We start from the raw sequence: 16,564 nt of genomic DNA, 5'->3' as shown, positions 1-16,564 counted from the left end.
CAAACTTTGAAGCAATATACAAAATCTAAAAAAATTAAATAAAATAAAAATCTCTTGGACACAATTTATGTGCCAACTAAGCATGTGTAATCAAACTGTGCAGTTTATTTTTGACTGACTCCTTAAAAGTGCAGAGTAAAATCAGAGAATAATAACCTCCAGAAACACAAGCCTGTGCTGTTCTGCCTGAGATCCAATCCTAGTATTGATAAAGATTCATTACTGATATTATATCTGTTGGGCTCCACAACCTTAGAATCATTTATAGGATAAATGTCTGGAGAACCAGAGACTTTTGTATTGTTGAAATAACGTCTTAAAATAATAATTAAAAAAAATTATTATGCCACTACAATAAACAAACTACACAAGCCTTTTTAGACGTGTGTATCGGCTGGGAATAAAAGTGTAGTTGTGTGGGGTTTAAGTATTTTTTCCCCCTAACAGGAGAGTGCTGTGCTTTTATTATGGGGTACTATATCCAAATTCTATGCTTGTTAGTCGCTTGCCTATTTTCACTGGCAGAAATAACAGGGACAGCTGAAATAATTCGAATATAGAAACTGCGGGAATGGCTTCAAGTGAACTGAATAAATTAGTTGTATAAAAAAAAAAAATGGCAGGAAAAATCTTTAGCTGCTGCCAGCTTCAAGTGGTTAGAAGTACAAACTTGAGCAAACTATCATTTGATTTATTTAAAAAAAAAAAAAAAACATTTTATAGCTTCTGTTTTCTATGGCAGCTCTATAGGGCACCCATAAAAAGATGTCACATATTTAGAACATGTCAGGCAGGTGTAAATAACGTGCATCTGGTGCGGAGAGGATCAAATAAAAGCTCCGAAAGCAGACAGAAGCAACAGCAGGAAACCGAGACGAGGTGCATAAAATAGTAAATCGTTTTATTCTTTTTTTAAACCATGCCACTGAACACTGACGCACACAGAGTTGTGCCTGAATCCACACTGAGAAAACATTTGCACACACTGTGTTACAAAGCTGTAATGAAGAGGGAATTTTCAGATTTTTTTTTTTTCCCCATTATTTTTTTCTTTTCGTTTTTCTTTTTTTTTTTTTACTGCACACATGGCAAGAAGAACAACCCTGATTGGATACCAGCTCGAGCTTTGATCTGGTCCTGAGGTAGACAGACAGTGACATAATCTAAACAATGCTAATCACATCCTTCTAGGACACATCAAATAAAAGACAGCTGCATTATCACGACATACGAAGATCAAAGAAAAAAACAAAACAAAAAACCCTTTTCAAACAAAAGTGCTCTATTTCTTTTGGTCCACCGAGGAAATCCATTTATAGTGCATGTTCATGTAGAATAGATACAGTGACTGTGGGTTTTCATGGCACCGAGTGTTGTTGGCTACTTGGAGAGGCGTCGGTAATGCCTACAGATGCCAAGATTTCGCTCATCGTCCAGAGATGTCAGTCCATTGTCGCTCTGAAGGGAACGGTTTCAGACGAGCCGCGCCACTTTCCTTTTTCTCCCCCCCCCCCCCCCCATAAAAAGTTGCCCAGGCCTTGCATCAGATTATCAGCCACTATCACAGTATGTTGCTTCCATTTGCAATGTTCAGACAAAGTGGATCTACATGGCAGTCTATCTTTAGTTTTAGTAACAATAAACAAACACCCAGAAAACACCTACCGACAGCACAGACCCATGTACTCAAGCACATTTATGCTCTACTTATAAAAGAGGCACGAGGGAGGGGTCTTTAATCAAACTCGTACGAAAAAAACTAAACAAACAAAATCCCAACGAAACACACGCACAAACATTAAGATGTCTCTCGAATCATACCGAATGTAAACAAATGGCAAATTACCGTAATACAAAAAATACGACATGTTCAAATCTAAAGAGACGGCGTCGGGCTCACACAGGGGGAATCACATACCATGACAGTACGTTTACGGCTACACTACGACCAACCACAACCTGCACCTCTTAGGAGTTGGATGTCAGAATTTTCTGCTCATGTTTTATAAAAACACAACTTATTTTCATGGTTTTTTTTTTTCTTTTCTAATAGAAAATTCTGATTCTGTGATTTTTATAAGACATCTATATAGAAGCGATGATTTAAAAAATAAACACTTAAAAAGCCTTGCAGAGGCTTGTCACGATTTTTTTTTACACACTGTTTGACCGTGGAAATTGTTTTTTTTTTTTTTTTTTAAAATGAATCTTGCTAAAAAATAATTTGCAGTGAAAATTAATACCCAGTAAGCGATAGAGACGCACCGATTGGAATTGTGCCACCAGTAACCCATCTGTTTTTTTGTTTTCTTTTGTAAAGCTTTGCAGAGTTTTCCTGATGCAGAGTTCGACTGATTTTAATTTCTCTTTAAGAACTTAAAAGAAAAAAGAATATTCAGAATGATTTTTTTTTAGCCTTCTTGCCATGCAAGGTCATGTATTGTTTATATATTAGGAGCAAAGGTGACCTCGCGGTGTGTGTGTGTGTGTGTGGGGTGGTGATGGGTGTGTCTGAGAGCAGGGTAGCAGATTTCCAGAAATGTTCTTAGTTGGAAAGTTTCTACGGAACATAACAGGATTTTCATGGGAACGGACATGAATAATTCTGAAATTCAAAATACAAAAGGTCGACCTTTTGAAAGAAAATTTTAAAGTAGTTGGGGGGGGGGGAATATATTTTAGCTTTATTTTGACAAAAAAAAAAATTAAATTGTGAGTACATTTCGGTGTATCTGTGCTATTTACCAATTCAGTGCACGTAGTAGGACTACAGGGGAACCAGAGCCGTGACCCTGACATGCACTCTGCAGTTCTCCATCACATGCTCTGATTATTCCCTTGACCCTGGACTATCGAGGCTGCACTGGAGCATACTGTCCAAGACTATTGAAACCATATTCTTGGAATGTGTTCATAATATTCTCAGGTGTTTGTTTTTTAGTTTTTAACTCACAAGTACAACATGGATACCTGTGATGAAACAAAATGTTTGCATTTATCATCGGATATGTTAAGTTACATTCATGCAATGTAAAGTTTCCAACTTAGAAGATTTTGTTTCCAACAAAAGAACTTATGGCTGCTTTGCCACCCAATGGGTGAGATACGACATAATAAGAGGATTTTTGTTCTGTAATACAAGGGACGGTCAAAGAAGCACACTTAGCAATTGCCAAGGGGACCCCTGCTGGTCTGGAGGCCCCAAGAGAAATTGACAGAAAATGTTTTGTGCTAGTTGTACACATAAAAAAATGTGTATATATTAAAATGTATGTTTTATAGATTTGTTACTCACTACTTTACAAGAATGGATAATTAAAACAGAAAATGCAAGAAGAAGTAAATTTGCTGTTCTCTGTTCAACCTTACTGTTATCTGCTTCAAGTCTTGCTCTCTCTCACTTTGTTGCAACAGATTGTTAAATAGTTTCCTTTCAAGTAGCTTCTTACATCTCTCTGCCTCCCCTGATTTTATTCTTAGTCACTTCACTAACGCTGGAAATAGCTAACTTTAATGCTTCTTCCCTTCATAACAGCATCTACTGTGAAGGTTGTTGCTGCTATAGCAACCCGTTCTGCAGATGGTTTAACTTTATGCGGACCATCACTGGTCAGGGCCAATCCAGCTGAAATTTGCCCGGTGCCAGTCTCTCGGTGCGTCTCTAGTGAGGAGGTAGAGCTCGCTCCACGAGGAAACCTCCCTACAAACACAGACCACGTGATGAAAACCAGCACATATATTTGGTAACACATAAACTACATATAAATAGCATAAAACCTTTCAAGGAAGCAACTCAGATTTGCGAGCGAGTCGCCTCCAAATCAACGCTGACTGCATGAGAAGACAAGGCAATTAAAGAGATCGAGCTCATGAGGTCAGCCGTTCAAGTAAAGAAAAAAAAAAAAAAACATGCAGAAAAAAAAAACTTGACTCCAAACTGAAAACCCAGCAGGGAAACAAAGCTAAGTCAGAGGAAATTAGGAGAGAGAAGTTGCAAAGTTTAGCAAATGGAGCTTTTAAGGGTATATTTTTAACATCTGCGGCACAGCTGAAGATGACAGTCGCTCAAATCCTGCTGCTGCACATGCAGGTCAGCAGTCAGTCACTGTGCCGTTGATGTTTTTCACCACAACAGATTCTCAAGAGATGATGTCTAAACGTGTGTTTTTGTGTTTGAGGACTCGAACAGTTAAATCCTCAGGAATCTGTCAGCAGCTTTTCTAATTAATTTCTTTAACTGTTACAAGGTCAACCGCGTTCCCTGCTCCTCGAAATGTCAGAGTTTGAGATTTGGAGAAAGGCTAAGTAAATCTCTTTGGATTTGACTCTCTCATTTATTTTAGAATGTCATTGCTAAGTTGCCTCTACTTTACAGCATTCTTCATTTTCGGAATTATTCGACTGCTAATAAAAGTAATCATTAGCTGCAGCTTTACTCTGTAAACACTTCTGTAATCCTGCTTTGCACGTCTCGCCGTCGGGTTACAAAACAACCCCCACTCCCCCAAAAAAACTATTCTTCTTTCTCTATGGGACACTTTGTCCTAAAACAGCAGAATACTCTTTAATGGTTCAGCATTAAAACCAGAAGCCCCAGTTTTCACCCAGTCGTGACGGTTTTTGCGCCTGGCGTCCGAGTCCTGCTCAGACGTAGCAGACGTACAGGTACGTCTTCTCTATCCTCCAGTCGGTCGGCACGTCCTCAGGCTTGTGGCCCTTCATGTGCTTCTGCATGGCGGCCAGGCTCGGGCAGAAGTCCTGGCAGATAGTGCACTGGTACGGAGAAGCTCCGTTGTGCGTACGCAGGTGCTTGATCATGGCCGAGTAGTCTCTGGAGCGCTGGTGGCAAAGCTTACACTCAAATGGCTTCTCACCTAAGAAAAGGCCAAAAATAAACAAACAAACAAATTAAAAGGATCTGGAGTTGGATTTTTGATGATAATTTGATGTTGAGCCTCATTGACATTTTTCCAGACTCTGCTGTCTGGAAAAATGTGGAAATTGTTTTCAGCATTTTGTATAAATGTGAAACAAATAACTTGGAGAATATAAAATGATTTTTATTTCCAGATTTTATCCTTATCCCACAGACTAAATGTTGTCCTTTCTATTCTTTCTTTGTGTTCTTCTGTCTTTTCTTCCTTGCATGTTCTTTGTTTCCTCCTTTCATCCCCAAGTCCACTCATCCTTTGCTTTCTTAATTCTTCCTTCTCTCCTTGCTTCCTTTCTCCCTCATGTCCATCCTTCTCTTTCCTTGTATCATTCTTTCCACTCTTGTGTTCTTCTTTTCTTTCCTCTTATGACCCGACTGTTTTACTCCCGTGTGTTACTCCCTGTTCCCCCCCATCCCTGTTTTTCTCCTCTTCTTCCATCTCTCTGTCCAGGTTTCTCTTAATTCATTCTATTTTGTGTATCCTTTTTCCGTCCTTGTTTTTGTTGGAAATCCGTGAAAAAAACATGATGTATGTATTGGAGCCTTGAAAAGTCTGGAGTGTTATTTTTCATAAATGGGCAGTTTACCTTGGAAATAATTATGCTAAAGTTATTGAGTACCACTAAGGCAGACCAAGGACCATCAAGGTACTTGTACCACAGCTTGAGCACCATCATGGCATCCCATATTTTTCCAGACTGCATAGGAACTTTGTCATGTAAAGCACAGTTCAGCAACAAGTCAATTCAAACAAGCCTGACCTGACTTGACCATGGTTTTAGAAGAAACGTATATTAATTTCTAAAAGGGAGTCTGCAGTTAACTTTTCAGATTTCTCTTAAACTTTTTTTTCCATCTGCAATGTCTACGTTTTCCAGCCAATATCAGCTTTAAATGCATTTTTAACTTCTCTGCATTTAAATAGCTGAAAACGTAACTTGGATGTCTGGAAAATAACAAAAGTTGTAGGAACTTTGTGTATAAAGCACAGCCAATGTACACTGAGCAGCACATTACTGAACCAAAGCAAACCACTGGGTGTCAGACTTGAGCAGCAGCAGCAACAACACCTAAGGAATAAAATTGAAATGGAAAACTTGTTGGATTAAATCATCTCATCAAGGTCTGTTTGAAACAAATGAACCAATATTTACTCTTGTATGCTTTCTATCATTTCTTTATGTCCACTTCCGAATCAAAAACTAATTTTGTAAAGGAAAATCTAAAACTTTGGTCACTTTTGCACAGACTCACGTGTGATTAGAACAGCCTGATCAGACAAGAAGAGGCAAGAAAGAGGAAAATGAATTGAAAATGTCTATTCAGTCTCACATGGTCTTGTTGTTGGTTATTTTGCTAACAGTCTGCTAAATAAGGTGGTATGTTTGAAGGAGTGTGTGTGTGTTGCTGTACGGTTTCTTTAAGTCGGCTTACTGAATAGAGAACGTGTGTTATTGAAAAGAATCCATTTTTTCTGGCCTTGGTAAGTAGTGCATGAAAGGTACAGGCCCTTACAATAAACACCTTCATATATTTCTCTATTTTCACATAACATCCACAAGCTTCAATGGATTTTATCAGGACTTTATGTGATAAACCAAAACAATGCACCACATAATTGTGAAGTGGAACCACAATTCATTCATTCAAAATTTTACCACTGAGAATACACTAAAATAAAATTTAATGCAGCTAAATTTGAAAAGTAAACCTGTGTTTACTTTTATCTCAGTTGCTCCACAAAGGCCTAAGATGTTTGTAAAGGATCATACATTGTGATGAAAGAGAACATGGAGCAGAGATCAACCAAAAGGCCCATAAACCAGCTGGAGAATACTACCAAAACAACTACCACTGCTCAACACGCTGTTGCCTCTGTGATACACAGATACGCAGCACAATGCTGCCGCTACAGAGGAGAGGCAGGAAAACTGGTCATATTATACCAGGAGTAAGATTAAAGTAATTATATCTCAGCCCAGAAATAATCCTGTAAGAGGTTCTAAAAGATTAGAGGCTGAGAATGATTCTTAACTTCTGGTCTAGTCAAAGTCCAGTCATAAATCAAATTAAAATCTTTTAAAAACTTTTAGAATAAAAATGTTCCAATCAAATCTGGCTCCACTTGAGCTATTTTGCGTAGAAAAATTGTCATAAAGTTTTGTAGAGACCAACACCAGAAGGTGTAGCAGGTGTAGCTGGAGCTAATTCTATAATATAAGGGGAAGGGGGAGGCTAAAAACATATTTTCTTTTCAGATTATTGTAAGGACATTTTTAAATTATAAAAATCATGTTCCATCAACTACACTGTGGAAGATGGGGTCAGATGGAGACAGATGACTCACTGTAGCAAACCCTAGAGAGAAAAGCCAAAAGGCAAAGATGACGAGTCCATGAACAACATGCACTGCTTTGTGTTGGTCTACCGCATAAAATCACAATAACATTCAGATGAAACACCAAGGGAAAACTTGAAGGGGCATGAATAATCTTGCAATGCACCGTGTCGGTGTGCGACTTTCAGTGTCTCACCTGTGTGAACCCGGTAGTGCGTCTCCAGCTGGTGTTTCAGGCTGAACCTCTTGCCGCAGCCGTTGCACTCGTAGGGCTTCTCCCCGGTGTGGATGCGTTTGTGGCCCCTGAGCGTGCCGTCGTCTCTGAAGCAGCTCCCGCAGAATTCACACTCAAACGGGTGATCGCCTAGGAGCACAGTCGCGTCACACTCGCAAGCCGGCGTTACAAGAAGCATCGCAGAACAACGTTGTCGTTGGCACTGCATGTCGCGGCGCAGGCGAAACCGCGTAGGTCAGATAACCACACAGGCCTGTCTGGACACGGCCATTAGGGAAACGGCGTGCTTTCAGACGTCGCTAATGTTTTGACACGAGGACATTCCTCTTGGCTGTATACTAACAGCTAATAAAAGTCCTCCGGGCATGTGCTGCTCTGTTCCCTATACTGTAGTTAATCTATTTCTCTCCTAGGCTGAGGGTTTGACTCATCTCCAATGACCTATGTGCCTCATTATCTCAGTGTCCACAGCAACAGCCAAGTCAGAGGATACATTGCTCTCCTCATTACAGGCCGATTCTCCCCAATCCCCCACCCCACTGTGGAGCAGATGACATTTACAAAATGTTACTTCCAAGCAGAATGGCATACAAACAAGATACGCCGCCATGGCCAAAACTCCCTTCACTTCTGTCTCTTCACATCAATTATGTATTTCTCCAGTCTAGACATCAAGCCGTCCTGACAGCTGGTAGTGTTATTTAAGGTAGGAGAAGAAAAGGGGACATCTTTTCAGTAAATATCTCCCCGTCTCCCGCGGCACCGAGACTCACCCTCAGCAGCACACAGAGACAAGTCATTTCCATTTGCTTTTCCTTCAATATTTATTTGGGTTTCCTCTATCATTTTCCGTGAACCACACAAGAAGTGACAGCCATGAATTGCAGAGGCCCCAAAGGCTGTCTAAGAACCCGAAATATAAACAGGATGAGATTGCCCAAAAATACGCACCGGCCATAAAGGTACAGTGCTGTCATCAGAGAGGTGAGTCATCCTATAGAGAGCGAAAAGGAAAGAGTGGGAGAGGATGCGTGCAAATTGACTAAAAACCTTACAGCCAATAACCTGAGGAAATTAACCTATATACAGAAATAACACAGCTCTTCATCTCTTTTCAACATACAGTGCTGTGAAAAAGTACTTCTCCCTTCATCCAGCTATTCAGCCTTCTACAGCCTGTAGCCGCTCAAGGGACTGCGGCCTGCTTCCGGTGACCGTCGGGTGACAGGCTGGACAGGTTGCCAGGCCACCACAGGACAAACATCCATGCACACACATAACTAAGGGTAATTTATAGCAACCAATTAACCAAACATGCATGTTGTTGCACTGTGGGAGGAGGTTGGAGAACCCAGAGACAGTCCACACGTGCAAAGAATGGGCATGCAGAAAACTCCCAGTCAGGATTCAAACTCCAGACCTTTTTGTTGCAAGGCAGCGGTGCTGTATACTGTGCTATTGTTCCAATGGTGATCAGTTCTTAAGAGAAAAAGGCTATCCAAACAAGCATGACGCTAAGTGAAATGGTCATCTTTCCCAGTACTAACAGCTAGTTGTGCCACACTTGATAGAACAACTACTCTTCTTTACAAAACTGCTTTAAATCAACCGTGATGCAGTGTTCTCGGCCTATTTAAAGTCACGTCATAGCATTTCAACCACTGTCAAAGTTTGGTTTCGACTGAGCCATTCAGTGCTGAATATACTAGTGTGTTTTGGATTGTTTACCTGCTGCATAACTCAAGTGTCTTTGACCACTTTTAACCAGCCATCCACAAACTGATGGCTGGTTATCTCTTCTAATGGTAGAGAGCTGAATTCTAAGTTTCATAAATTACACCAAGTCATTTTTATTCTTCTTCTGAAGATAAAAAGCCTCAAATGTGACAAACACAATCTTATATGACTGTCAATATATTTTCTATGAAATGTTGTTGGTTTTAAGGAAGATTTACTGGGATGTACACCTTCGAAAACTTTATTCTTACATAATCTTTGAGATCATCATTAGGATGTTTTTGATGTAAATATGGAATGGGCCAGGTTTCTGTGCTGCTTTTGGTCAGCAGTGGTTTCTGAAAAGAGATTTTTGTAGAGGTCATTCTTGCCCAGTCTCCAGCTCATCTTATTGGATTTTGAACACACAGTCTAAGTAAGTCAAGTGATATCTGATGATTTGGGGTTCTTGTGTGACTTGGCCATTGATGGATTCTTTGAATGGTTCTGATAGGTCGGCCATAATTGGTTAGCATAGTGGATCGCCACTGTTTTTTCCCATTGGTAGTTGATCACTCCAACTGTAGTAAGATGATCTCAAAGCCTTGGAAATGTCTTCATTAGCCTTTTTCAGACAAATGCCAACAACTTTCTCATCCGTTTTTAAATTTGTTTAGATCGAGACATAGGGCGTTATTTTTATAAATCGCTTAGCTTACTGATGTTAGGCGAGTTCTGTTCAAAGGATTTCTTTAGTGTGCAGGCCTGTTGTGGCTAATATTGACTCAGCTTTTGAAAAAAAAAAAACGTGATTTATTTATTTAATTTATAATTACTGTATAGATTCACTGTATTGTAGAGACTACTTTTTCCACATAGAGCCAGGTTAGTTTGGATAGTTTTTTTTTCATTTGATAATAGCTAAGATGACCCCTTACCCGTGTGGGAGCGCAAGTGTCTTTTGAGGGTGGTGTGGCTGGGGAAGGGGCGCTCACAGTGGCTGCAGATGTAGCTGTGCATCCCTGCGTGGACCTCCATGTGCTGCTGCAGGGCCTTCTGGGTCTGGAAGCGCTTCGCACACAGCAGACAGAACACCGCCATGTCGGTCCCTGGAGAACGCACAAGACACAGACGCGCAGTTATTTCAGTACCATACACAGACAGGGCCTTAAGTGGGGAAACTGGGTCACTTCAACTTTGTGCAAGTCCTCTGAGGGAAAAGCTTCTTTCAAAGAGCAAGCGCCTCTACCTAAACTAACTCCCCTAAAAGCCCGCAGGCACTTTCAGCTGCGAGTCTTTATGCGCGCTATTTTAAACCATGAAAGTGATTGTTTTCTTTAAGAATTTCCCCCCACACAATGCACACGGCATGCCAATCACACAATCAATGCCTCCTTCCTGGCGTGTTAGATGTCTAATTATTCTCTTCATTCCCCCCATCAGGAGTCGGCTTCAGCCTGTGAAGTCCTCCGTCTCTGTGCTCAAAGAGCAGCTGATAGTGGCTCCACCCTAAATGATGCCTACACTACGTGCTCCGTGCTGAATGTTAAGTAGCGATATCAAGCCATTAAAGGCAGGACTGCAGGAAAAAACACAATCCAGTTTAATCCTGTGTGTGACCTGGCATCTCTTTGGGGCTGCTTTCCTGTTGCACGGAGTGTGGCGAGGAATACAGATAGGGGAGTCGCTGGCAGGGTTGTTCAAGTCAAAATGGCTACGTGAAGAAGATCCATTGGCTGTCATACAGTCGACACCTGATCTACCGAGTTCAGGGGGTGGCAGCAGACGCCGGCTCTCGAACCCTTTTCTGGCGTTCACGCCGACGCAAACTCACAAGGTGCGGCTAGACAGAGAGACCGGGACTAATGGGCAGCATTGACATAATGTGCGTGTCCTGGAGAGCGATGCTTTAATGTGAGATTATGAGGTCCTTATTTCTCTGTCTGCTCAGGTTGCAGATCATTTACAATGTGAGCAGGTCCCATTGCTCCTGACTCAGATTCAATCAGACATCTCCAGCAGAGGATCATTAGTAAACAGAGGACTGTGCCAGCACTTCATTGGAATTCAAGTGGGGTTGCTGTGTCGCATTTAAAATGCAGTCTGATGAGGTCCACTAAATCAAATCATTTGTTACTGTTATTGAAGTGCCTTGAGGCAACTGGCAATTAAATTGGAATTAACGCAGGGAAAGGGATACAGCACACTCATACTAAGAGGGAAGAGTGTCAGACACTTGCTTTAGGTTCAATCAAGTTAGCAGACAGACGAGCCCGCTCAAAGAAAGAAAGAACGAGAAAACAAATCAAGCAAATTCACATTTTAAGGAGTAAATCAAACACATTCACATAGCATTGTTTACTAATCCATGCCTCCTGATTTGTTCAAGCAAAGCAAAGCTCAGCATTTTATAGATAACTATAGTTTAACGAAGCCTTTTTTTTTTTTTAAACTAAGGTCCTGAAAGTTACAGCTAAAAACGCAACAGACAAATGGTACAGGATTCTTGATGTGAGGTTGTGTTAAGGATAATAAGCAGTTTTATATTTTACCTGAAATTTATTATTTTAATCATTTGTATAGATTCATATTAGTTGGACCCTATTGACTAGCCCAAGAGAGGCCATGACCAAAGTGGAGGTCAGCCATCCTAAAGCAACCCCACACTCAAACTTAACTCTGCTTTATGGAAACATTATTTTATGAACCTTTAAACAATTGTCACACCTTAATTGGTAATTTACAGAGAAGCTGATAAATATTTACATTAGAAATAAAGGTTGGAGGTGCTACATGATCAATAATCCTCCTGTGTAAAATGCGTTCTGCATGTGCAGGTCCTCCAAGGCGGAGCTTTGGAGCAGCAAGCAGGTAGGCAGCCCTAAATGACTGCCAGGGGAGATTCAAGGATTTACATGTAAAGCTCCAAATATTATATATTTTTTTACAATACCCCACATTAAAAAAGTTAATTTATTTCAGTAATTCAAATCAAAAAGTGAAACTTGCATTGATTCATTACACGGTTTGATTTATTGGAAGTGTTTCCTGTTTATTTTGAAGATTATGGCTTGCAGCCAATGAAAGCTCAAAATACTGCACAAGACGAGTAAAAATAAGTATTAGAGAAATATAATTTTATAAATAATCATAAATAATGATGAAGACTGCTGACTTGTCAGCTGTCCAGGTTACAGTCACTGATATTCTCTACAAAGAAGCTGAGCAGCAAAGGTTAGCTGCTGAAGAAGATGCCTGTTCAGAATGCTACTATGCCAGCATACAAAGGGAAAGTTGTGTGAAATAAAAAGTTACGTCTTTAAAAATCCACGTCTTAAACATCCGTACGTCTATCAGAAAATTCTGCAGAATTTTTCTGATGAAAACCTTTATGGAAACAATTTTATTTTCCAGCAGGACTTCACAGCTGCCCTCATTGTCAAAGTACTGATACTGACTTTAATGATGATGGTGATGCCATTCTGCTTGAATGACCAGCAAACTGACCTGAACCTCGTAGAGAAACTTTGAAGTATTAACAAGAGGCAGATGAGAGACACCTGCCCCAACACTGCTTAGGACCTGAGGGCAAAGCAACCTGGGCTTCCCTAACAGAACCACAGGCTTATCGACTCCGTACCACGCTGCATTGATGAAGTAAGTCGTGCAAAACGAGCAACACCCACACACCGAGTAGTGCAGTACTTTTCAGTAGGCTGATTATTTCAGAATAAAACATTTCTCTTCTTTTATTGGTCTAATGTAATATTGAGCATTTCCGAGAAACAGAATTTTGATACCTCATTAGCTCTGAGCGTGTGTGTAATCAAAATATATTATGTTGGATTCAATTTTAAATAAATAAATTAACTTCCCAGCGATATACCTAATTTATAAAGATGAACCTGTAGTGTTGGTTTCTCCTCTAAGACAGTATTTACAGCCAGTAAGATGCGAGCTCGTACCGTTTTAACAGATCTTCACTTGAAAAAAATGCTGAACTATCCCTTTGACACAAAGAAGATGGGATGAAAGACATTCCCTGATCTCAACAATCCTTCACTGAGCCACTCCAGTGGAATGAGCTGCACCTGTTTGGGGGACTTTAGCCCCCACAAAGGACACACAATAAGGTTCAGGGCCTCATTGACCGAGCCTATTAGTCATAGGCTCCACACACAACTTCAACGATCCCCGTCTTTCTACTAAAGCCTAATGACCAGGGCCCTTTTCTCACCCGCAGATCACAATATTTTAGTTGTAAACAAAAGGCTTTCCATTTTGAACGCCTCTGCTGCCACCCCACTCCCTGCATCCGCTGACCGTACAGGAAATCATTGGAGTGTCTAACCAGCTTCCCTCTGTGCCTGAGTCATACTCTGCTAATTCTACTGGAAGCTGCAGCTGTGAGGCCTGGATAATGAGCCATCCAAAGCCAAAGCAAAACACATAAAAAAAAGTAGCAAATTGAATCTCTTTATAACCTGTGATTCAATTGATTTCCTCTTTTTGGTAGTTGCTGCGGCCAGCAGGGGGAGCGCTTTCTGTTCCTTTTTGAACGGTAGCTGCGGGGAGAGCACCTAATCCAACGTGAATACATCAAAGCTGCTTTAATTACCCCACTTTATATCAACCATCGTACACCGCGAACTCCTGCTTTCTCTGCGGCTGTGCATTTTTCAGTCTGCGGTGAAAGTTTAGTTTCTCTGCGCCGGTGAAACCGTTGCTCGCTGACACTCGCAGACATCCACAGATGTAGACCTGATCCTTCTGTCACCAACAATCCTGAAACTTGAGAATAGAAATGACAAATATTCTGTCGCAAGAATCTTCACCTTTGATCTGCGGCTGACACACACTGACAAACAGCTCAGCGGTCGTTTTTATTCCGCGCAATTGACGGCTGCTGAAAATAAAAATACCGAATAATATCTTGAAGTGTAAAAAGAAAAGGAAAAAAGAAACCTAAAAGGAGTGTTTGTGTGTGTGTCAGTGGTGGCATTTCACCTCACCGCGCTCTGTTAACTTCTCAAAGGTTTTTTTTTTCTTTTTGGTCGTGGATTTTTTTTTTTTTTTCCTGTAAGCTTTTGTAATAAGTGCAGAGGAGCTTCTTTATGAGAAAATAGGCCCCTAAAGTTGGCTTCCATTGCCCCCTGCTTTCTCACCCCGAACTGCACAATAGGTGTTGGATTTGGCCTTTTTGAGGCACAGGCTGACCCCTCTGACCTTTGGCCTACAGAGGGGTAAATACCATGTAATCAATGGGTTTTCTCAAAGCTTTGTGTTCAGTGGGAGGAAGGCTTTAACAGGGGAGAATAATGATTTACTTCTGAGCATTTCTGCATTTACACTGTGCATTAAATGACAGAGCTACCCGCCGAAAGCACGATTAGATGTGCGAATGAGACGGGCTCGAGGTTCTACTGCCGTTTCGGCATATCTCCATCAGGGATGGTGCCACACACTCGTGATTTTTACACACTCTGCCTCTTTTCATCTGCCACTTAATTCAGTCCAGCTGAGGTGGGGAGTTGGCTTGGCTCTCACGCTGCCTAAGAAACAAAACCATGTGTCCAGGCAACCAGATAGGATCATGGTCCTTGCTGGGGTGAAGTGTTCGAGCTAATCCCTTCATTCACAAATAGGCGCAGCCTGTTTCTTTTCAAGCAGCAAACAAAAGTTTCCCACCCTGAGAATCTGGGAGCAAAACCCCGCCGCAGATGGAACAAAGGATTGTATCGGCAATGACCACAAATCGGGGTAAATTCTTCTTAGCTTTCGTGTTTGGAGCCCATCAATTAATTATCTGTATGTTGAAATGTTGGATGAACATAAAGACGAGGAGGATTCTAGTGGCGGACAGCCCTGTTAAAGACATGGAATAGCTTAAAAATGAATCATTTTCAGCATACATATTCTTTAAATGTTCAACTTTTCTTTGAGTACTTTTATTGACTTATGTTGTGAAATAATTATTTTTAACTGTTTATAATATTCGATTAGGTAAGCTGATAGATGTTTTAGCAATCAATGAATTCCTGTTTCCCTGAGATACAGATGACCATTTTCTTAAAGTGGACCCATATTAATCTGGCTACCGTGCACAACGAGGAGGATGGTAAAAGAGAGGAAACAAAGACCTGCAGCAAAGAGTGGCGTCTTGAGGTCACCATGTGTCCATAACAACTATTAGACTCCATCAGCAAGACAGCTTGCAGTTTGGAGGTCAAGCCAGGAAAGAAGCATTTCCTGTCCTACCATCACAGATACGAGTTTGTGAAATTTACTAAAATCTGCAGGTTCTTTTGGGACTGTGAGCTTTGGTCAGATTAGACTGCAAAATGTCTTTAATGCCAATCCGAGTGGCTTTGGTGTAAAAGGATAAATATGGGTTTAAACTACCTCATTCCAATTGGAAAAAAAATGTAAGATGTGATGCTTTGTGTCTTTTTGGAATACACTGAATCATAAACTTCTTCAATTGAAATAAAACAAAAAATTATTGTGTGGTTGCTACTAGAAAAACCACTGTATTCCAGCAATTTCCTGTTTTGTTCCAATAAAGTGGACTGTATTCGGAAATGTTGGCAGCTTTCTGGAAATCTTAGTCAGTCTGACAGGTCTACAGCAATGGTTCACAAACATTTTGTAATAAGTATCTCTTTAATAAATGTTACATTTTAGAATGTACAATACTACTTGTACTCTTTTTTTATTTTATTTGTATGTGATTCATAATTTTACAAAAGTGGAAAAATGTAGGTTTTAAAGTTGGAACACTTACCAGAAATGTAACAAATGTGCAAATTCAGGAGGAAAAGAAAGAGGTCTCCCTTTAACCAATACCTTGAAAAGACTGAAAATGTTTCAAAGTTTTACACTTTTGACAATGTTTCTTTCAAACTCGTTCACAAAGACGCACCACAAAACCTCCTTTAGTAAACATGGTGCTAACTGTTTAAAAGTACAAAATGCAGAGAAGTGGATTGCTAGCTTGTATTGCTAGTAATAGGTAACCTGCTGCTTACAAATAATTTGGATTTGGATTTGGTGTTATTCTTAGATTCATGTTGTGACTGCAGAGGTAAATGGACCAGAAATGCGCAGCTTTCCCCTCCTTACACTTGACTTCTCATGCATTTCTAATAAAGAAACCATCAACGACTTGACAAACAACAAGCTATTGTCTGTGTCAGTATGCATTTTTTAATGCATGCCTTCAGAATTTACTTAACGTCAAAGTCTATAAAATGTAATTTTTAAAAAAAGTGCTGGCTGGCTTAATTGGTAGAGCAGGCGCACTATGTGCAGACGCTACACTCCTCAGTGTGGAAGTCCTGGG

The 16,564-nt window shown here is 40.5% G+C and overlaps 1 protein-coding gene across 1 annotated transcript in view; it reads right to left on the bottom strand.

The window, feature by feature from the left end:
• Positions 1-880: 880 nt before the first annotated feature.
• zbtb16b (zinc finger and BTB domain containing 16b) overlaps positions 881-16,564 on the bottom strand; it is a 33,127-nt gene continuing 17,443 nt past the window's right edge. The window contains exons 5-7 of the mRNA XM_032545458.1: positions 10,161-10,331; positions 7,468-7,635; positions 881-4,874 (exon numbers count right to left, since the gene is read on the bottom strand). Coding sequence (XP_032401349.1) covers positions 4,645-4,874; positions 7,468-7,635; positions 10,161-10,331 — 569 coding nt within the window. The 3' untranslated portion in view covers positions 881-4,644. The remainder of the gene's footprint in view (positions 4,875-7,467; positions 7,636-10,160; positions 10,332-16,564) is intronic.

The sequence above is a fragment of the Xiphophorus hellerii genome, chromosome 18, assembly GCF_003331165.1.
Source record: "Xiphophorus hellerii strain 12219 chromosome 18, Xiphophorus_hellerii-4.1, whole genome shotgun sequence".
In the NCBI taxonomy this organism is placed as follows: domain Eukaryota; kingdom Metazoa; phylum Chordata; class Actinopteri; order Cyprinodontiformes; family Poeciliidae; genus Xiphophorus; species Xiphophorus hellerii.
The sequence above is the reverse complement of the archived record's forward strand: the minus strand, read 5'-3'. Positions and strand labels throughout refer to the sequence as shown.